General features: G+C 43.3%; 2 protein-coding genes across 6 annotated transcripts; one reads left to right on the top strand and one right to left on the bottom strand.

Moving 5' to 3' along the window:
* Positions 1-2044: 2044 nt before the first annotated feature.
* Positions 2045-12656, top strand: LOC106604676 (signal-transducing adaptor protein 1). Of its 2 annotated transcripts, XM_014199574.2 has the most exons (10): positions 2046-2416; positions 10248-10319; positions 10420-10536; positions 10664-10720; positions 10877-11046; positions 11139-11270; positions 11476-11545; positions 11737-11839; positions 11966-12142; positions 12259-12656. In XM_014199574.2, exons 1-10 carry the CDS (start codon positions 2315-2317, stop codon positions 12282-12284), a joined length of 1026 nt encoding a protein of 341 aa, XP_014055049.2. In that variant the 5' UTR covers positions 2046-2314; the 3' UTR covers positions 12285-12656. The 2 variants fall into 2 exon arrangements, with proteins under 2 accessions (XP_045574057.1, XP_014055049.2); XM_045718101.1 differs by lacking the exon at positions 11966-12142 and having other exon boundaries at positions 2045-2416.
* On the bottom strand, positions 12656-22204 carry ankrd13d (ankyrin repeat domain 13 family, member D). Of its 4 annotated transcripts, XM_014199573.2 has the most exons (16): positions 21420-22195; positions 21153-21288; positions 17040-17164; positions 16889-16934; positions 16604-16747; positions 16334-16523; positions 16132-16198; positions 15928-16009; positions 15783-15844; positions 15540-15670; positions 15256-15413; positions 14934-15047; positions 14078-14250; positions 13866-13954; positions 13512-13745; positions 12656-13303 (listed from the first exon to the last, which is right to left on the bottom strand). In XM_014199573.2, exons 1-16 carry the CDS (start codon positions 21501-21503, stop codon positions 13240-13242), a joined length of 1899 nt encoding a protein of 632 aa, XP_014055048.1. In that variant the 5' UTR covers positions 21504-22195; the 3' UTR covers positions 12656-13239. The 4 variants fall into 4 exon arrangements, with proteins under 4 accessions (XP_014055048.1, XP_014055047.1, XP_014055046.1 ...); XM_014199572.2 differs by having other exon boundaries at positions 13866-13900; positions 15256-15670; positions 21420-22204; XM_014199571.2 differs by having other exon boundaries at positions 15256-15670; positions 21420-22200.
* Positions 22205-22237: the final 33 nt, after the last annotated feature.

The following is a 22237-nucleotide window of genomic DNA, read 5'->3' as shown; positions in this document are numbered from 1 at the left end:
ATTGTCATGCGGAAACAGGAAAGGGCCTTCCCCAAACTGTTGTCACAAAGTTGGAAGCACAGAATTGTCTAGAATGTCATTGTATGCAGCAGCGTTAAGATTTCCCTGCACTGGAACTAAGGGGCCTAGCCCGAACCATGAAAAACAGCCCCAGACCATTATTCCTCCTACACCAAACATTACAGTTGGCACCATGCATTGAGACAGTTAGCGTTCTTCTGGCATTCGTCAAACCCAGATTTGTCTGTCGGACTGCCAAGCCTGACGCTTGGCATTGAGCATGGTGATCTTAGGCTTTTGTGCGTCTGCTCGGCCATTGAAACCCATTTCATGAAGCTACGCGCTTCAGCACTCCCGTTCTGTGATCTTGTGTGGCCTACCACTTTGTGGCCAAGCCGTTGTAGCTCCTAGATGTTTCCACTTCACAATAACAGCACTTACAGTCGACGAGGGCAGCTCTAGCAGGGACAGTTTTTTACGAACTAACTTGTTGGAAAGGTGGCATCCTATGACAGTGCCATATTGAAAGTCACTGAGCTCTTCAGTAAGGCCATTCTACTGCCAATGTTTGTGTATGGAGATTACATGGCTGTGTGCTCGATTTTATACACCTGTCAGCAATGGGTGTGGCTGAAATAGCCGAATCCACTCATTTGAAGGGGTGTCCATATACTTTTGTATATATAGTGTCTCCCCTTGATATAAGAGACACTTGAAAACCTTATTCCTTATGATTACAATTTTTTTTACTTGCTGTTTTGCCATTAATTAACATGTTATTCAATTACATTTTTTATATATTTCATTTTATACCTACAGGTGTCCTAAAATTCCAAATCAAATCGCTAAATGATCCATGGTTTGGCCATTTAAAAACAATTCCAAACGTTAGTTTAGTAGAACCCCCCTCACAAAGGCTAGACGGTGTGGCTAGACGATATGGCTAGTGTGGCTAGACGGTGCACCGTCCTTCTCTCAGCACATATCAAAGCTGCAGGCTAAAGTTAAATCTAGACTTGGTTTCCACTATCGAAATCGCTCCTCTTTCACCTCAGCTGCCAAACTAACCCTGATTCAGATGACCATCCTACCCATGCTAGAATACGGAGACATAATTTATTGATTGGCAGGTAAGGGTGCTCTCGGAGCGCCTAGACGTTCTTTACCATTCGGCCATCAGATTTGCCACCAATGCTCCTTATAGGAAACATCACTGCACTCTATACTCCTCTGTAAACTGGTCATCTCTGTATACCCGTCGCAAGACCCTCTGGTTCATGCTTATTTATTAAACCCTCTTAGGCCTCATTCCCCCCTTTCTGTGATATCTACTGCAGCCCTCATCCTCCACATACAACACCCGTTCTGCCAGTCACATTCTGTTAAAGGTCCCCAAAGCACACACATCCCTGGGTCGCTCCTCTTTTCAGTTCGCTGCAGCTAGCGACTGGAATGAGCTACAACAAGCACTCAAACTGGACAGTTTTATCTCAATCTCTTCATTCAAAGACTCTTACTGACAGTTGTGGCTGCTTTGTGTTGATGTACACACTGTACATATATTTTTCTATTTTTCTTTTCTTTTGTGTTATTGACTCTACGTTTGTTTATGTGTAACTCTGTGTTGTTGTTTTTGTCGCACTGCTTTGCTTTATCTTGGCCAGGTCGCAGTTGTAAATGAGAACTTGTTCTCAACTGGCCTACCTGGTTAAATAAAGGTTTAATAAAATAAAAAATAAATAAAAAGGCTTAGTCTTTTCAGGGTTAACTTCCAATCAGATACAGTATCAGACCTACAGGACGTAAAGACAACAGGACCTCTGCTACCCAGACGTGTGACAAAATGGATGTTGGAGAGATAGTGCAGCATTCCTGAGACAACACAAAGGAAAACCTTCCATACAGTTGATAAGAGTCACTTCGGAGGTTGGGCACAGTACATAGTCATGTGAAGGTGGCAGTTGTGCCAGTTGCAGGTCTAAAGTGCTAAGGGGCGCCCTAGTACCTAGAGGTATTACTTTCCACTCTGTAAATCACTGCACTGCTTCCTCATTCCCTCAGTCCAACCAGCCTTATACTGACCAAGGACTGAGGGAGAGAGAAGACGATAAGCTAAGTCAATGAGTCACACAGACAGATAAAACAACAACACTAAAAGTTCTGAGGTAATTAGATCAAGTGGTGGACAGAGCCACAGGGATCTGGATCTACATGTATAGTGGTTTAAACTGAAGTCGAACTTAAAGTTTATGTGAACTGAACTGGACTAACCCAAACAGAGTTGGGCTAAGCAGGACCAGGACAAAGTGGAACCATGACTGCAACCACTAGACGGGTTTACAAGAGGAGGGAGACCATCACAGCCCTTCCTCTGTATTACTCAGGACAGCTGCTGAAGAAATACACTGGAGAGAAGGTAACGAACAGGAGAGAGAGAATGGGGGATCGGCCAATAAGGACTGGCAGAGAGAAAATGACAGAGTGACCCTTACGAAAATAAAGTTAAAAAAGTGATATATTTAACATCACGTAATACATGTAGATGCAAATAGCATCTTTGCTCAAATGCATATAATGGCTGAAAATTTCCCAGAAATGCATGGCTATGACATCTAGTCTACCTGGTGGCCAAAGTGGCTCCTCATGCAGCTTCTTAAATTACTCTTTACATATTGATCAATGGAGATTTGGATTTAAATGTTTTATTTAACTAGGCATGTCAGTTAAGAACAAAAATCGTATTTACAATGAGGCCTACCAGAAGGCAAAAGCCCTCCTGCGGGGACGGGGGCTTGGATTAAAAAGAAAAAAAGGAAGAAAAAAATATATCACAAAACACACATCACGACAAGAGAGACACCACAACACTACATAAAGAGAGACCTAAGACAACAACATAGCATGGCAGCAACACATGAAAACACAGCATGGTAGCAACACAACACGACAACAACATGGTAGCAACACAACATGGCAGCTGCACAACATGGTAGCAGCACAAAACATGGTTCAAACATTATTGGGCACAGACAACAGCACAAAGGGCAAGAAGGTAGAGACAACAATACATCACACGAAGCAGCCACAACTGTCAGTAAGAGTGTCCATGATTGAGTCTTTGAATAAAGAGATTGAGATAAAACTGTCCAGTTTGAGTGTTTGTCGCAGCTCGTTCCAGTCGCTAGCTGCAGCGAACTGAAAAGAGGTGCGACCCAAGGATGTGTGTGCATTGGGGACCTTTAGCAGAATGTGACTGGCAGAACGAGTGTTGTATGTGGAGGATGAGGGCTGCAGTAGGTATCTTAGATAGGGGGGAATGAGGCCTAAGAGGATTTTATAAATAAGCATCAACCAGTGGAGATAATTGTTTTGCCCACCGAACAAAACTTTGGCAGTGATATAATCTAAATTGTACATTTTTGGGGGGAGATTTCAACTAATTTAAACATTCTATCATAAAGAGCACATGTTTAACTTCATAAAAAACATATTGAGAGGGGAAAAAATACTATAGTAAGTGCCTCTCTTTAGCTTAATGAAATAATGAAATCGGCGTTAGGCTGTTTAAAAGAATTAAAAATAAAAAAGTTTTTTTAGCGATTTAAACAAAAACTATACATTGTACAACACTTCACAATAAAGTGTCTTCAGAAAGTATTCACACCAGTTGACTTTTTCCACATTTATCTTTGTTACGAACTAGGATTAAAATGGTTTTGATTGTTTGTTTTTTCAACGATATCCACAAAGTACTCTGTCAAAGTGGGAAAAAAAAATGTATATTTTGAAAAAGATGAATGAAAAATGAAACACTAATATATGCTGATTAGATAAGTATTCAACCCCCTGAGTCAATACATGTAAGTTCGCCTTTTGGCAGCGATGACAGCTGTGAGTCTTTTGAGTAAGTCTCCAGAGCTTTGCACACCTGGATTGTACAATATTTGCCAATTATTCTTTTTTTCACTCTTCAAGCTCTGCCAAGATGGCTGTTGATCATTTTCTAGACAGACATTTTCAAGTCTTGCAATAGATTTTGAAGACAATTTAAGTCCGAACTGTAACTAGGCCACAGAGGAACATTCAATGTTGTCTTGGTAAGCAACTCCAGTGTATATTTGGCCCTGAGTTTAACTTCTTGTCCTGCAGAAAGGGGAATTTGTCTCACAGTGTTGGAAAGCAGACTGAACCAGGTTTTCCTCTAGAATTTTGCATGTGCTTAAATCTATTCCATTTATTTTTATCAACAAAAAAAACTCCCTAGTCCTTGCCAATGACGAGCATACCCATAACATGATGCAGCCACCACCATCCTTGAAAATATGAAGACTGATACTCAGTGATGTGTTGTGTTGGATTTGCCACAAACAACGCTTTTATTCAGGACAAAAAGTGAATTTCTTTGCCAATTCTTGGGCAGTATTACTTTAGTGCCTTATTGCAAACAGGATGCATGTTATGGAATATTTTTATTCTGTACAGGCTTCCTTCTTTTCACTCTGTTAATAAGGTTAGTATTGTTGAGTAACTACAATATGGTTGAGCCATCCTCAGTTTTCTCTTATCACAGCCATTAAACTCTGTAACTGTTTTAAAGTCACCATTGGCTTCATGGTAAAATCACTGAGCGGTTTCCTTCCTCTCCGGCAACTGAGTTAGGAAGGACACCTGTATCTTTGTTGTGACTGGGTGTATTGATACACCATCCAAAGTGTAATTAATAACTTCACTATGCTTAAAGGGATATTCAATGTCTGTTTAGTTTTTTTACCCATCTACCAATAGGTGCCATTTTCTTTGCGAAGCATTGGAAAACCTCCCTGGTCTTTGTGGTTGAATCTGTGCTTGAAATTCACTACTCGACTGATGTGTGGGGTACAGAGATGGGGCAATGATTAAAAAAATTATGTTTATCGATATTATTGCACACAGAGTGAGTCCATGTAACTTATGTGACTTGTTAAGCAAATTTTTACTTTTGGATGTATTTAGTCTTTCCATAACAAAGGAGTTAAATAGTTATTGTGGCAGGTAGCCTAGTGGTTAGAGCGTTGGGCCAGTAACCGAAAGAGTTGCTAGATCGAATCCCTGAGCTGACAAGGTATAAATTTGTCATTCTGCCCCTGAACAAGGCAGTTAGCGCACTGTTCCTAGGCTGTCATTGTCACATCCTGACCAGTATAAGGGGTTATTTGTTATTGTAGTTTGGTCAGGACGTGGCAGGGGTGTGTTTGTTTTGTGTTGTCAGAGTTTTTGGGTAGTGTTCTATGTTTTGTATTTCTATGTTCTATTTTCTAGTTATTCTATTTCTATGTTTCGTTTATTGTTTTGACCTTCAATTGGAGGCAGCTGTTCCTCGTTGCCTCCAGTTGAAGGTCCTATTTAGTAGGGGGTGTTTTTTCATGGGGTTTTTGTGGGTAGTTGTTTGTTGTTTAGCTGTGTGCCTGACAGGACTGTTTTCATTGTTCTTTTGGTTCAGTGTTCATTTATTTAATAAAGAAGAAAATGAGCATACACATTCCAGCTGCATTTTGGTCCAATCACTACGACGGCCGTGACAGTCATTGTAAACAATAATTTTTCTTAACTGAAATGCCTAGTTAAATTTCAAAAATTGACTCAAGATATTTCAGCTTTAAATGTGTATAAATTTCAACAACAAAAAAATATACATTTAAATTCAGGCTGTTACAGAGCAAAGTGTGGAAAGAGTTAAGGGGTGTGAATACTTTCTGAAGGCACTGTATTTCAACGTGTAGGTCTAGGTTTTGTGCATCCGATGCATGGTATGATACAGAACCTCCAACTGGTAATTACTAGTTAAATCAACCATGAATTCTCTTGTAACAGGGAGAATGGAAGGTTGTTGTGTATTACAGGGAGGGCCAATTGAATGCAAGTTTCACAAAAAATGTTAAACATTTCTTGCCTGTCTATCTATGCGTGACAGGGTTGACATGTTATGCTCTAGCTGCTCAGTTTTCCCCCACAAAACACCAGAAAATGGCCTAAAAGAGTAGAACCAGCTCACCTGGTTTTACACTATGATTTGACTATTAGATGTTCAATGTTTCTTTTGAAGTAAATGTTTAAAAATGAATAGTTTCACCCTATTAAAATGATAGTTCAGTTCACATAACATAACAGGGTTGACCTTCAAATGAGGGACAGAAGTAAATGAATCATTAATCACATAATCTTTCAAAAATATTTATTTAACCAGGTAGGCAGGTTGAGAACAAGTTCTCACTTACAACTGCGACCTGGCCAAGATGAAGCAAAGCAGTTCGACACATACAACAACACAGATTTACACATGGAATAAACAAACATACAGTCAATAATACAGTAGAAAAAGTATATATACAGTATGTGAAAATGAGGTAAGATAAGGGAGGTAAGGCAATAAATAGGCCATGGTGGCGAAGTAATTACAATTTAGCAATTAAACACTGGAGTGATAGATATGCAAAAGATGAATGTGCAAGTAGAGATACTGGGGTGTAAAGGAGCAAGATAAATAAATAAATACAGTATGGGGATGAGGTAGTTGGATGGGCTATTTACAGATGGGCTATGTACAGGTGCAGTGATCTGTGAGTTGCTCTGACAGCTGGTGCTTAAAGTTAGTGAGGGAGATATGAGTCTCCAGCTTCAGTGATTTTTGCAGTTTGTTCCAGTCATTTGCAGCAGGGAACTGGAAGGAATGGCGGCCAAAGGAGGAATTGGCTTTGGGGGTGACCAGTGAAATATACCTGCTGGAGCGCGTGCTACGGGTGGGTGCTGCTATGGTGACCAGTGAGCTGAGATAAGGCGGGGCTTTACCTAGCAAAGACTTGTAGATGACCTGGAGCCAGTGGGATTGGTGACGATTATGAAGCAAGGGCCAGCCAACGAGAGCGTACAGGTCACAGTGGTGGGTAGTATATGGGGCTTTGGTGACAGAACGGATGGCACTGTGATAGACTGCATCCAGTTTATTGAGTAGAGTGTTGGAGGCTATTTTGTAAATTACATCGCCGAAATCGAGGATCGGTAGGATTGTCAGTTTTACGAGGGTATGTTTGGCAGCATGAGTGAAGGATGCTTTGTTGTGAAATAGGAAGCCGATTCAAGATTTAATTTTGGATTGGAGATGCTTAATGTGAGTCTGGAAGGAGAGTTTACAGTCTAATCAGACACCTAGGTATTTGTAGTTGTCCACATATTCTAAATCAGAACCGCCCAGAGTAGTGATGCTGGACGGGCGGGCAGGTGCGGGCAGCGATCGATTGAAGAGCATGCATTTAGTTTTACTTGCATTGAAGAGCAGTTGGAGGCCACGGAAGGAGAGCTGTATGGCATTGAAGCTCGTCTGGAGGTTTGTTAACACAGTGTCCAAAGAAGGGCCAGAAGTATACAGAATGGTGTCGTCTGCGTAGAGGTGGATCAGAGAATCACCAGCTGCAAGAGCGACGTCATTGATGAATACAGAGAAGAGTGTCGGCCTGAGAATTGAACCATGTGGCACCCCCATAGAGACTGCCAGAGGTCCGGACAACAGGCCCTCCGATTTGACACACTGAACTCTATCAGAGAAGTAGTTGGTGAACCAGGCGAGGCAGTCATTTGAGAAACCAAGGCTGTTGAGTCTGCCGATAAGAATGTGGTGATTGACAGAGTCGAAAGCCTTGGCCAGGTCGATGAATACGTTTGCACAGTATTGCCTCTTATCAATGGCGGTTATGATATCGTTTAGGACCTTGACCGTGGCTGAGGTACACCCATGACCAGCTCTGAAACCAGATTGCATAGCGGAGAAGGTACAGTGGGATTCAAAATGATCGGTGATCTGTTTGTTAACTTGGCTTTCGAAGACCTTAGAAGGCAGGGTAGGATAGATATAGGTCTGTAGCAGTTTGGGTTGAGAGTGTCTCCCCTTTGAAGAGGGGGTTGACTGTGGCAGCATTCCAATCTTTGGGAATCTCAGACGATATGAAAGTGAGGTTGAACAGGCTAGTAATAGGGGTTGCAACAATTTCGGCACATAATTTTAGAAAGAGAGGGTCCAGATTGTCTAGCCCGGCTAATTTGTAGGGTTCCAGATTTTGCAGCTCTTTCAGAACATCAGCTATCTGGATTTGGGTGAAGGAGAAATGGGGGAGGCTTGGGCGAGTTGCTGTGGGGGGTGCAGGGCTGTTGACCGGGGTAGGGGTAACCAGGTGGAAAGCATGGCCAGCCGTAGAAAAATTCTCAATTATTGTGGATTTATCGGTGGTGACAGTGTTTCCTAGCCTCAGTGCAGTGGGCAGCTGGGAGGAGGTGCTCTTATTCTCCATGGACTTTACAGTGTCCCAGAACCTTTTTGAGTTTGTGCTAGAGGATGCAAATTTCTGTTTGAAAAAGCTAGCCTTTGCTTTCCTAACTGCCTGTGTACTGTATATTGGTTCCTAACTTCCCTGAAAAGTTGCATATCACGGGGGCTATTCGATGCTAATGCAGTACGCCACAGGATGTTTTTGTGCTGGTCAAGGGCAGTCAGGTCTGGAGAGAACCAAGGGCTATATCTGTTCCTGGTTCAAGTTTTCTTTGAATGGGGCATGCTTATTTAAGATGATGAGGAAGGCTCTTTTAAAGAATAACCAGGCATCCTCTACCGACGGGATGAGGTCAATATCCTTCCAGGATACCCGGGGCAGGTCGATTAGAAAGGCCTGCTCGCTGAAGTGTTTTAGGGGGCGTTTGACAGTGCTGAGCACTTGTTGGCTGCTTTTCCTTCACTCTGCGGTCTAACTCATCCCAAACCATCTCAATTTGGTTGAGGTTGGGTGATTGTGGAGGGCAGGTCATCTGATGCAGCACTCCATCACTCTCCACCTTGGTCAAATAGCCCTTACACAGCCTGGAGGTGTGTTTTGGGTCATTGTCCTGTTGAAAAACAAATGATAGTCCCACTAAGCGCAAACCAGATGCGATGGCATATCGCTGCAGAATGCTATGGTAGCCATGCTGGTTAAGTGTGCCTTGAATTCTAAATAAATCACAGACAGTGTCGCCAGCAAAGCACCCCCACAACATCACACCTCCTTCGCCATGCTTCACGGTGTGAACCACACATGCGGAGATCATCCGTTCACCTACTCTGCGTCTCACAAAGACAGTGGTTGGAACCAAAAATCTCAAATTTGGACTCATCAGACCAAATGACAGATTTCCACCGGTCTAATGTCCATTGCTTGTGTTTCTTGGCCCAAGCAAGTCTCTTATTATTATTGGTGTCCTTTAGTAGTGGTTTCTTTTCAGCAATTCGACCATGAAGGCCTGATTCACTCATTCTTCTGAACAGTTGATGTTGAGATATGTCTGTTACTTGAACACAGTGAAGCTGTATATAGACTCTTTTTTCTATTGTGTTATTGACTGTACGCTTGTTTATTCCATGTGTAACTCTGTGTTGTTGTTTGTGTCGCACTGCTTTGCTTTATCTTGGACAGGTCGCAGTTGTAAATGAGAACTTGTTCTCAACTAGCTTACCTTGTTAAATAAAGGTGAAATAAAAAATAAATAAAAATAAAAGCATTTATTTGGTCTGAAATCTGAGTTGCAGTTAACTCTAATGAACTTATCCTCTGTAACAGAGGTAACTCTGGGTCTTCCTTTCCTGTGGCGGTCCTCGTGAGAGCCAGTTTCCTCATAGCGCTTGATGGTTTTTGCGACTGCACTTGAAGAAACTTAGAAAGTTCTTGAAATTTTCCTGATTGACTGACCTTCATGTCTTAAAGTAATGATGGACTGTCCTTTCTCTTTGATTATTTGAGCTGTTCTTGCCATAATATGGACTTGGTCTTTTACCAAATAGAGCTACTTCTGTACACCACCCCGACCTTGTCACAACACAGCTGATTGACTCAAATGCATTAAGAAGGAAATCAATTCCACAAATTGACTTTTAACAAGGCACACCTGTTAATTTAAATGCATTCCAGGTGACTACCTCATGAAGCTGGTTGAGAGAATGCCAAGAGTGTACAAAGCTGTCATAAACGCTTAGATTTGCTACTTTGAAGAAAGTCAAATATAAAACACTTTTTTTTGGTTACAGCATGATTCCATATATGTTATTTCATAGTTTTGATGTCTTTAGTATTATTCTACAATGTAGAAACTTTTGACTGGTAAAGTATACAAAGTAAATCAACTCATTTGGGCATGTTTCTGCAACTGTAGAGCAATGGACTTCATGTTGAATCTGGTTTGGCCTTTTCCAGGAATTTAAGAACTTTTATGGGGAGCTCCGTGGATCTACAATCTTTCTGTACACAGACGAGATGCATGACACAGTAAGAGAATAGCTGCACTCATCTAATGTCTCGGTTGTATTGTATCAAGTGTTGGAATCTATCTCTGGCTTGACTAATCAGATACGTAATTCCCTATCAGTACTCAGAGAAACTGGACCTTCAGATGTTGAAGTCGATGTCGATGGATTCTCCTTATCAAAACAACAGGTCAACCATCTACACTCTCACCCTGACCAATGAGGAAGTGCAGCTAAAGGTAATTTATGTTACATTCAGTCAAGTTATTGCCACTCCTGATCAGAACGTGTTACTGGCAATAGCCATAAAGTGGTTGCATAATCCTGCAGATTTACGAGACAGGTATCTGTTGATATCTGATCTAGGTGGATAACCCCAACACAGGAGAGGAGTGGAGAGGCTTCATCATGACTGTGGCCACTGTGAGTATGTAACACACACACACGTTGGGCTGTCAGGGTTAAATACTCATTCTGACCCACTTTCCTGAGAGTGAAGTAAGAACAGAGAACTTCTAGATTAAACTAAAGAGCAAAGTAAATATAAGCTTGCAATTTCTTTGATGATGTGCCCTGTAGAAGGAGATCCCCAGTAACCTGCAGCTGCTCCCAGGTCAGATGCTGAGGCTGGAAGAGGTTCTGTCTGAGGAGAAGAAGAGACAGGCCCCACTTTCTCCCCTGCCTTACACCTACCATATCCATCCCTCCTCAGGCGACACATATGACGACGCCCTCTCTGGAATCCCCCCGTGAGTATTGCCATGTTTCTATTCATTATTTTGATACAAAAATGCATTTTATCTAGTCTCCTCTCAACCTCCTTTTCTTCTCCTCTCTCCAGCTGTTTCTTTCCTGTGTCTCGACAGAAGGCAGAGAAGATGTTGAAGGAGAACACAGAGTACGGCAGCATCATTCTCCGCCCCTCGACTGACAACACTAACTACGCCATCACCTTGAGACAGGACTACCCCAGGTCTTGAACTTAAACATCTCACCCCTGACCTTTAACCCAGAACTCCAACACCCTGTAACTTACAGGCCTCAAGTTTCTCCCCCCTTCACTAAACAAGCCTTTATTGACAACAGCACCCTAGCCCCATCGTACAACAGTGTCTCTGGCTGAGGGAGTAGAGAGGAGACAGAGTACTCTTGAGATTTACCAGACTCTTATCTTTCAGTGGCCCAGTGATGAAGAACTACAAAGTGCTTTCCATAGACACAGGCTTCATCATAGAACTAGATGCCCCGGTGAGTCCTGCTCCTGCAGCCTGATTCCTTGTACTGAATGTCTGACTCTCATCCCATCTGGATGGGCTCAAAACACAGCACTGATATGAGACGACACTCTGTATATGCTTGGTGTCTTGACAGCCCTTCAAGTTTGTGCGATATCTGCTTCTGATATGAGGTAACATCCTAATGTCTGTCCGTTTCATCAGGTGACTGTCCCTTCCCTGGGGGCAGTGCTAGATCACTTCCTGAAGGCGACAGAGTTCCGTCTGCACCCATACCTGGTTCCCCAGACCTACGACACCTGCATTGGTGAGAGAGCGTCACAACACCACAAATAAGATGACTCACCACTGAAGGCTAAACTTATCCCCATAACAATCCTATCATTACTCCTGTATTGTACAGGGTGTGTAACTTGTGACCTGTGCCCATCAGATTTGCCACTCGCATTGCCCTGTTTTCCACCCAAAACGGTCCCCCGGGCGAGAGTGGCACCGATGATCCACACAAAGTCCCCGAAAGGGAGCACCCCTCCCTCCTTTCCCAAACTCCCAACCAAAGCCAAAGAGGCAGGAAACGAATATCAGGACGCAGATGAAGTATTAACCCCAGGTGTGTGGGTCACAATCAACTTCAGAGCATCAGTATGTTTACAATAGATGTGGCTGCAGTCTCAGACTTGTAAGTTCTCTTCAGTCCGTCTCTACTCTCTGTTTTCGTCTCTCCAGACCCCAGACCTGAAGACCTGGATTAGGAGCTCCACACAGCAGTACCGAAGGGGATAAAACAGACCTACACAGGGGAACAGTTTTCACACACTACACAAAAATCACACACAGAGCAACATTGTCACGAATGAACACACTTGATCTATAGCATCGAGCAAGGTTTTATTTCACAGTGGTTTTGTACCCAAATGTCACGTTGGCGAGGAAACAACCTGTCAATCATCCTTGTAAAGATGTGTACACTATAGTAAATGCACTTTTTGTTTTAGAGCTCATGCTTGGCTCCAGTTAAAAATTAGCACAAAGATTAACACTGGCCTAGATATCTGAATTATCAGCTTCTGACCTTTGCACGCACGCACACACACACACCTGAAATAAACTACCACACAAATGCTTCAGGACCATTGAATACATTTATTTTCCAAGTCACACGCAGGAGTCAACCAGCATAATTGTGTTTCAACCATTACAATATATTTTTTATCAACAATTATCTTATATATATCAGTATTTTTAAAATCATATCACTATTATCAGTTTGTATCATAGGTGAAAGGTTAAAGGACTTATCACTCAATGACAGCTGGGTTGTGAAAAATAAAGCTAAATAAAAGTGTTCTCTCCATCCATTCAGGGCCTTAAGTGCACTCTCACAGCAGCACTGCTAGTTTTACCATCTCTCCCTCCCAGTGACCCTCATCTCTCAAAACAACCCTTCCCACTGGACTGGTGACAGCAAATAGAGCAGGTGCCCACTGGTGAATGGAAAGTAGTTTCCACCAGATTGCTTTTACCCACCTTGAGGCCAGTAGCATCTTTAACTCCCTACCTCCCTCCCTGCAGTCTGGTCCCATACTCTCCTAATGCCCAATTATTAAGACATCATAAATGAAAACAATAAAATAATAATTTAACATTGCAGGGTAAAAAAACTAAAACAATAACTTAACATGTTTGTTCCCCAATCAAGACACGTGGCTACTTCTCTAAAAGTGACAGCTGAAGGATCCTCTCCAGCTCATCCTCTTCCTCCTGCCTCGCCCTGTAACAGGAAACGGAATTAAGTCATTAGATCCCGGAAACTGGCAATCAAGCTCCCCAAATCCTTTCCTCATCCATCCTTATAATCCCACTCTGCATGGCTGTGTTCAAATACTCTAGAACGGGTTCCTATCCTCATCCCTTTCCCTGGTCAGAAAACAATGGATGATCAGAGAAAGAAACCCTACAAGCACTCATCCCTCTCACACCTGTCCATCTCTTCCTGTTCCCTGCACGAGAGTTCCATGGCGATGCGTAGCTGCTCGTCAAAGCTGTTTGCCCCGGGAAATGACCCCGGCAACCGTGGCTCAGCCACTGAGCTGTAGGAGGGAGGGGAGTAGGCTCCGGGGTGCGACGGCGAGACGGACAGGGGAGGGGCAGGATCTGCAGGCTCTCCTTCCTCACCACCAGCCAATGAGATCGACAGGGACTCCTGGATGGCCCTATCAGAGAGAGGTAGCGGGATGACGGTTTAAAAGCTAATGCCAGAGAGTGAAAGCCTTATAAAATATTATCAGACATGAACAAGGTGAAAAGGAGGTATGTATGGACACTTTTCTCACCTCTCCAGCTGAGAGTCGTCCTCGTACAGGGGTGACTGTATTTGCCCAGAAACAGGACGACTGTTAGTCAGAGCCTCCCATATAGTCACCTACAGAGAGAGATTTTACTGAACTTCCGTGGCAATCGTCATGAAAACCTAAAGCTGATAAATATTTAATTTGTGGATCAATGACTTCTATTAACAGTAAACCATGATTATTTCCTGTCTCACCTGGTCGCTCTCTGTCCCTGCGTCCAATAGGCTCTGCTGGATGGCAAACTGCAGCAAGTTATCGTCCTCGTCTCTCATTGGCTCGCTGCGGCCCGGACCAAGCGTGGTGTAGTCTGGGGGTGGTTCAAATACGGAGGGGTCCACCTCGCAGTGAAATGGACGCAGGGTCTGCCCTGGGAGCAGAGGGACAGGGAGATACGTTTCCACACACGTTTCTTTCGAGCAACGTGCACCTTTTGGTAACACGATGCCTCACCCATCCAGACTCCCAAATAGCAACATTCACAAGGGGGCATCAGAGGTTCTTGTTGTCTTCTCATTTGTTGTGAAAGCAAAAGAAGAGTCTCGTCTTCCCAAGCTAGCAAGTTGGCTAAACACTACAAGATAGCTAGCCTTCCCACATTGTTTCACATGTCAATCAGATTTATTATTAAATCATATGCCCTGGCAAATATTCTTAAACTTGCCGGTGTAACCTACAACATTATCGAAATGTCATATGCTGCTCCTATGTATTCACTCAGCTAAAAATAGAATGTCATGTTTTGGTCACAGAGAAAATAGTTATTACTTCTAAACAAAATACATTCTAATTAAGGCTACAATGTTGTTTGGTTTATTGTCTGAACAGTTGCTGAGATTATATACACAACACTTCCCCCATGGCTACGCAAGGAATGATGCGGCGCGTTAAAAGCATTCACGGGGCACAGGACTACGTAGAACATTGGCGCGCACTACAAGGAGCTGCCCCCTTTTGGGGAGGAAAAACGTCATTGCGACACTGCACTACACTCCGTAGGGTCCGTCTCCGTAGGGTAGAAATAGCCCTTTAGTGTGTGTTGCGTGTGGTTACCAGCTTCGGGGGCCTCCTCGGGTGTGTGTACAGTAACCGAGCTGACAGGCTCATCACAGCCACACAGGTTACTGAAGGTCACTCTGGCATTCAACACATGGAACAGAGGGATCTCTGAGAGAGAGAGAGAGAGAGAGAGAGAGAGAGAGAAAGAGAAAGGGGAGATCTTCAAACTCTTGTCACTTTGTTTAAGCTTAAATTGTAAAGCGTGTCCTTTTTCTTCTGATAGCACCTGCTCCTCTCCATGTCTTCTCTTTGGGACTCTGTTTCAGATCCTTCCTAGAAGGTCGGGACTAGGGGTCAGTTTGAGATTAAGCCTCACCTATTTTGACCGGGAAGCCGGGGGGCAGGCTCAGAGTGATGAAGTCACGTAGTTTGGCAAAATGGGCGTTGGAGATGGCCATGAGGTCAATGATGGGCGTGACCTGCTCAGCCAATGACAGAGGGTGAGCCTCACTCAACCACAGATGGGCCTTAAACCTAAAGAGAGAGAGAGACAGAGAGAGAAAAATAGAGACACTTGCATTAAACATGGCGGTGATATTGTGCTTGTCCAAGCATGACGACGGTGATCCCGGCTCTCTGTTGCCATGGCAACAGCGGTACCTCTGGACTTTGCTGGTGAGCTCCACGGGGCGTCCGATGTCTCGTTCATTGAGTTGGAACTCTGGGTCAAAGTATTCCTCAGCGGTGATGGCTGTGGGGTTATGGGGGCTGGCACACTGAGAAACATTACTCTGAGAGACATGGGAAGAGAGACACATCATTGACCACATCCAGTCAGTCAGTCCATCAAAGCATCTATCCACCACATATAATATGAGGTGGAGGTGTCCTTCTGAAACTCACCCCATTAGGAGCAGTATGCTGCTCAGCTATCCCAAGGAAGGACTGAAGAGGAGTCTTTGTGCCTGGGAGGACAGGAGAGATTGAATCATGCTGTGCCTGTACGTACACTATGACCAAATAAAACATAAGAGTGTTCTGTGTGTACCTTTGCTCTTTGACTTGTCCTGGTCCGACAGGTGCTCTGTTCTTGATCGGGTCACCAACTCCACATTAGTGGCGCTGTACACCTGAAAACAAACCAAAGGAAAAAACATGATTCAGTAAATCAATAAAATGTTGTTTTTTTAAACGCCAAGAAACACTTTCTATTAGAAACATTTTTCAAGACCAATGGTGTCTCTGGGCTCACCTTGGCTTCGTAGCCACTGACTAACTCACTTTTCTCAGAGCGCCAGCCCCAAATGCCAGACTTGTTCCTGTGCAGCAAAGAGCAGGAGAGAAGAATTAGAAGACAGACCAGGTAGGTGAGTATGTTGTGTGTGAAGTAGCTACCTTTCGAAGGCGAAGTTGGGTGTTGAGGTGTGTGTGAAGACGATGTGTGTGTGGGTTACCTCTCGAAGGCGATGTTGCGTGTGTTGAGGTGTGTGGAGACGATAGGGGAGGTGAGTCTCTGGGCAGTGTTCTCCTGGGTGGGCAGCATGGCAGCCAGGAGAGATGGAGCGTCCCGCAGGGAGAGAGACAGAGGCTCTGTGTACACCACCTGCTTGTCATGGTCCACCTCCATCACCACAGCGCCATTCTCTATAGAAACACACATTACCATGGAGACGGCACACATTCACCATTCAACCACTATGGAAACCATACCACCAGTGTCATACCTTCGCCCTTAAAGATGTAGCTGCGACGGCCCTTGAGCCAGGTCATGTGCTCAAAGCCCAGTAGAGTGGTGTCCACCCGCAGACACGAGCCACTCTTCCATACGCGGTACACATCACTGGGACACACCTTGGAGACCAGGGGGACTGAGAGTTTGGGGGGGGGGGTTAACCACCGTAAACACTTCAGTGAATCACAGTGACAGTATAACTGGGATCTGTTCATCTGGTGCTGAAACCGACCACTGTGAGCAGATATGAGCCCTTCACGATCACACACACACTCACCCCAACTGGTGAACTCCCATTTCATCTCCACGTAAAAATCCCGAGCCTGAAAGAGGTGACACAGCATCGTGAGTTTCAGATATGTGATTGACAGGTGTGCTACCTGTGTTTGTTATATGGCTGAAGCGATGAACGCAAAGTGTTACCTTACCCGTCTTAGCTTGCTGAGCAGTTCTGGGATGCCGGCCAGTCTCTCTGTGGCTCGCTTGAAGTCTCTATACTGCAGCACCAGCTGACAAAGCTCAGGATCCCCTGTGCTCACTGCCTCCTGCAAAACTGGACATAGACACACGCCATCAACCCACACACAGTGCCAACAGAAAGTCTACACTTAATTGAAATTCTCACATTTTGTTGCGTTACAAAGTGGGAGTGAAATAGATTTAACTGTAATGTTTTGTCATTGACCTACACAAAATACTCCATAATAACAAAGTGAAAATACATTTGACTAAATAATAAACATGTTATAAAATAATTAGTTGCATAAGTATTCACCCGCTTTGTTTAGGGAAGTTCAGAAGTCAAATTTGAAAACGAAAAAAAAAGAGCCCCACACTCAAGACGCAATAATGTAACAACGTTTCCACAGCCAAGCGGTCTTCATCAGGGTATAATGACAAACACGGTGAGTCACTCGTTTATATAGAGTTTGAAAGCCCTTGCACCCTTTCGTCTCAACATAGAGTTTGATCTGAAGTCCTTCTTGTGACTGTGTTTTCGATATCCATTGTAAATAATGTTTGTAGGCCTACGTAGCCACATTGTATCTGTGATCAATATCCATTCATGCTTTTTTATATGTTCTATTTATATCTGTAAATCGACCAATGAAATCAAGCCAGAGCTGGCCATGATTACAGATACCTGTGTGTGTGTACTTTCAAACTCTATATCAATTAGTGACCCGCAATGTTTGTCATTATACCACGATGAGGACAGCTTGTCTGTCGAAACATTATTAAATTGCGTCTGAGCTCCGAGAGTGCAAGGCTCTCCTTTTCTTTTTCAAGTGTTCTACTCCGCTAGCCAGCACCTTGACTAACCAGGTGTACATTTTTTCCGCCTCCAGATTGAACACAGAAGTCAGATTTGGCTTAACAAATCAGATAATAAGTTATATGGAAATAAGAGTTGGCATGATTTTTGAATGACTACCCCTTCCTCTGTCGCCCATACATACAGTGCCTTCAGAAAGTTGTCACACCCCTAGACTTTTTACACATTTTGTTGTTACAGCCTGAATTTAAAATTGATTACATTTAGATTGTGTGTCACTGGCCTACACACAATAACCTATAATAACAGTGGAATTATGTTTTTAGTAATACCTTAATAATGAAAAGCCGAAATGTCTTGAATCAATAAGTATTCAAACCTTTTGTTATGCACGCCTAAATAAGTTCAGGAGTAAAAATGTGCTTAAAAAGCCACAAGTTACATGGACTCACTCAGTGCAATAATAGTGTTTAACATGATTTTTGAATGATTACCTCATCTCTTTACCCCACAAGTAAAATTATCTTTAAGTTCCTTCAGTCGAACAGTGAATTTCAAAACACAGATTCAACCAAAGACCAGGGAGGTTTTCCAATGCCTCGCAAAGGGCACCTATTGATAAATGGGTAAAAAAACAGACATGAATTACACTTTGGACAGTATCATTACACCCAGTCACTACAAAGCTACAGGGGTCCTTCCAAACTCAGTTGCCAAAGAGGAAGAAAATCGCTCAGGGATTTCACCATGAGGCCAATGGCGACTTTAAAACAGTTACAGAGTTGAATGGCTGTGACAGGAGAAAATTGACGATGGATCAACAACATTGCAGTTACTCCACAATACTAAGCTAAATTACGACATGAAAGCAAGGAAGCCTGTACAGAATAACAAATATTCCAAACCATGTATCCTGTTTGCAATAAGACACTGAAGTAAAACTATTATGTAGCAAGGAAATTAACTTTATGTCCTGAATACAAAAGTGATATGTTTGGGGCAAATCCAACACAACGTTACTGAGTACCACTCTTCAAATTTTCAAGCATGGTGGTGGCTGCATCATGTTGTGGGTATGCTTGTCATCGGCATGGACTAGGGAGATTTTTAGGATAGAAAGAAACGGAAGAGCTTAGCACAGTCAAAATCCTAAAGGAAAACCTGGTTCAACTTCAGTCTGCTTTCCAACAGACACAGAGACAAATTCACCTTTCAGCAGGAAAATAACCTAAAAAACAAGGCCAAAGTGGTTAGAGCGTTGGGCCAGTAACCAAAAGATTGCTGGATAGAATCCCTGAGCTGACAAGGATAAAATCTGTCGTTCTGCCCGAGCAAGGCAGTTAACTCACTGTTCCCTGGGAGCCGAAGACGTGGATGTCGATTAAGGCAGCCCCCCGCACCTCTCTGATTCAGAGGGGTTGGGTTAAATGCGGAAGACACATTTCAATTGAAGACATTCAGTTGTACAACTGACTAGGTATCTCCGTTTCCCTTATATACACTGGAGTTTCTTACCAAGACGACATTGAATGTTCCTGAGTGGGCTCATTACAGTCTTGACCTTAATTGCCTTAAAATCTAAGGCAAGACGTGAAAATGGTATTGATCAACAACCAACTTGACAGAGCTTGAATTTTTTTTTTTTAAGAATAATGTGCAAATATTGCACAATACAGTTGTGCAAAGCACTTATGAGATGTACCCAAGAAGACACCAAAGGTGTTTCTAACATGTATTGACTCAGGGGGGTGAATACTAATCTAATCAAGGTATACAATACATTTGGCACGTTTTCAGAGCTTTTTCCACATTTTGTTAGGTTACAGCCTTATTGTAAAATGGATGAAATAAAAATGTTTCCTCAATCTACACACAATACCTCATAATGACGTAGTAAAAACAGGTTTACATTTTTGCAAATGTATATAAATAAATAACATTTACATAAGTATTCAGACCCTTTACTCAGTTGACAGTTCATGTCAGCGCTAAAACCAACCCATGAGGTCAAAGGATTTGATCGTAGAGCTCCGAGACAGGATTGTGTTGAGGCACAGATCTGCAGCATTGAAGGTCCCCAAGAAAACAGTGGCCTCCATCATTCTTAAATGGAGGAAGTTTTGGAACCACCAACACTCTTCCTAGAGCTGGCAGCCTGGCCAAACTGAGCAATCGGGGGACAAGGGCCTAGGTCAAGGAGGTGACCAAGAACCCGATGGTCACTCTGACAGAGCTCCAGAGTTCCTCTGTCGAGATGGGAGAACCTTCCAGAAGGACAAAAATCCTGCAGCACTCCACCAATCAGACCTTGAAAGTAGTGGCCAGACCGAAGCCGCTCCTCAGTAAAAGGCACGACAGCCCGCTTGGAGTTCTCCAAAAGGCACCTAAAGGACTCAGACCATGAGAAATAAGTTTCTCTAGTCTGATGAAACCAAGATTGAACTCTTGACCTGAATGCCAAGCATCACGTCTGGAGGAAACCTGGCACCATCCCTACGTTGAGCCATGGTGGTGTTAGCATCATGCTGTGGCAATGTTTTTCAGCAGAAGGGACTGGGAGACTCGTCAGGATCGAGGGAAAGATGAATAGAGCAAAGTACAAAGTGATCCTTGATGAAAACCTGCTCCAGAGCGCAAATGGACCTCAGACTGGGGCGAAGGTTCACCTTTCAACAGGACAAAGACCTTAAGCTCACAGCCAAGACAACGCAGAAGTGGCTTCGGGACAAGTCTCTGAATGTCCTTGAGTGCCCCAGCCAGAGCCTGGACTTGAACCTGATCGAACATCTCCGGAAAGACCTGAAATTAGCTGTGCAGCAACGCTCCCCATCCAACCTGACAGAGTTTAAGAGGATCTGCAGAGAAGAGTGGGAGAAACTCCACCATAATGATAAAGCTGGGTATTATTGTGTGTAGATTGATGATGGGAAAAAAACGACTTAAATCAATTTTAGAATAGGCTGTAACAAAAAATGTGGAAAAAGTCAAGGGGTCTGAAAACTTCCCGAATGCTCCGTATTAGAGTTTTATTCTTCATTAATCTTAACATTAAAAAAAGTTTTGAAATTCGTTTTTGTGTGTAGGTAGATCCTTGACAAAGAAAATGACAAATGCATTTGAATTGCACTTTGTAACTTAAGAAAATGTTCAAGGGGGTGTGGACTTTCTACAGGCACTGTATCCTTCAAAAAAAATGTACAGCAATATGTTTTAGGAAACAGGCGATTTGTATTCTTCCCATACATTCCTCTGTGTATACACTCACCAGTCCAGCTCTGAGCGTTGCAGTGCGTTGGGTCTGCAGAGTGTCTGAGCAGCACACGGGTTGATTCCAGGTGGCCCAGACACACAGCCAGCTCTAGCGGGGTGCGCCCCCGCGGGTCCAAGCGATCCACATTCTCCTGTGGAAGAACAACACTGGTGTGTCATGAAAGCCTTCTGAGCGGTGCGGTATGGGACGCAAAGCTGTCAAACTCAAAACGTGAACGGTTGAAAAGAGAGAAACGTATGTTGCTACCCCAGGTTGACCTACCTCGTTTTTTTGTAGTTGCCGTTCAAGCTCAAGGTATTGGTTGTTCCAAACCAGAAAATGAAAAGGAAACGCCTCTTGAGCCATTGTTTATCAAATGTAGCTAGCAACTTGCTATACAGCTTTCACCGTTTCTCTTCCAGCAGCAGCAAAATTGTTCTCTCAAGAGACGTGTGAGGACGCGTGCACAAAAAAAATAACCGCAAGGTAGCAAGATTCTACTTTATAAACGGGTAAATAGTTAGCAAAGTAATTAGCAATAGGCTAGGAGTAGGTGCCGATTAAAATACATAGCTAGCTAGCCCTCGTCTACCCATTAGCCAGGAAAGCGGCTAACTGGCTAAGAACATATGACAGCACTTATTTTCCATTCCATCTTGCTGGTTAGCTAGATGGCTAACATTGCACGTCTAACCATGTCCATTTCTAGTCTAGCAATGCCGTTTGTTTGTAACAAACGACGGTATCATGTCCTGCTGATGTGCTAACTAGCAAACAACTCCCTATCATCACCCACTCGCTTTCGCGATGGGTTTTTTTCTGATCCTGTGCAGTCAAAATAATAGACCGAGATACGGCCTATTTCGAATACACATCCAGATCACTCGAGTATATAATACGTCCGATGATAGCGATATCAATTCGGATGCTGTCAAAATACCTTGTCGGTGTTCATATTCCAATCACCAACATTCTGGAAACATCAAACCACTATTACACAGTCCGGTATTCTTAACAAAAACAGACTGCAGCAGCTGAGACAGTATGCACACCCCAGTTTACATTATTTATTTATATTTCACGTCATTTTCAGCGTCGCT

The sequence above is a fragment of the Salmo salar genome, chromosome ssa05, assembly GCF_905237065.1.
Source record: "Salmo salar chromosome ssa05, Ssal_v3.1, whole genome shotgun sequence".
Taxonomy (NCBI): Eukaryota; Metazoa; Chordata; class Actinopteri; order Salmoniformes; family Salmonidae; genus Salmo; species Salmo salar.
The sequence above is the reverse complement of the archived record's forward strand: the minus strand, read 5'-3'. Positions and strand labels throughout refer to the sequence as shown.

What these genes read in the sequence shown, in the direction of transcription:
- LOC106604676 (XM_014199574.2), top strand. Translation starts at nt 2,315, where the DNA reads ATGACTGCAACCACTAGACGGGTTTACAAGAGGAGGGAGACCATCACA. An exon ending in CAGACGAGATGCATGACACA is followed by an intron (nt 10,320 to 10,419) that starts GTAAGAGAATAG and finishes ATTCCCTATCAG; the next exon opens with TACTCAGAGAAACTGGACCT. An exon ending in GACCTACGACACCTGCATTG is followed by an intron (nt 11,840 to 11,965) that starts GTGAGAGAGCGT and finishes TGTGCCCATCAG; the next exon opens with ATTTGCCACTCGCATTGCCC.
- ankrd13d (XM_014199571.2), bottom strand. Translation starts at nt 21,503, where the DNA reads ATGGCTCAAGAGGCGTTTCCTTTTCATTTTCTGGTTTGGAACAACCAA. An exon ending in CTACATCTTTAAGGGCGAAG is followed by an intron (nt 16,524 to 16,603) that starts GTATGACACTGG and finishes GTGTTTCTATAG; the next exon opens with AGAATGGCGCTGTGGTGATG. An exon ending in CGCAACATCGCCTTCGAGAG is followed by an intron (nt 16,199 to 16,333) that starts GTAACCCACACA and finishes TTTGCTGCACAG; the next exon opens with GAACAAGTCTGGCATTTGGG.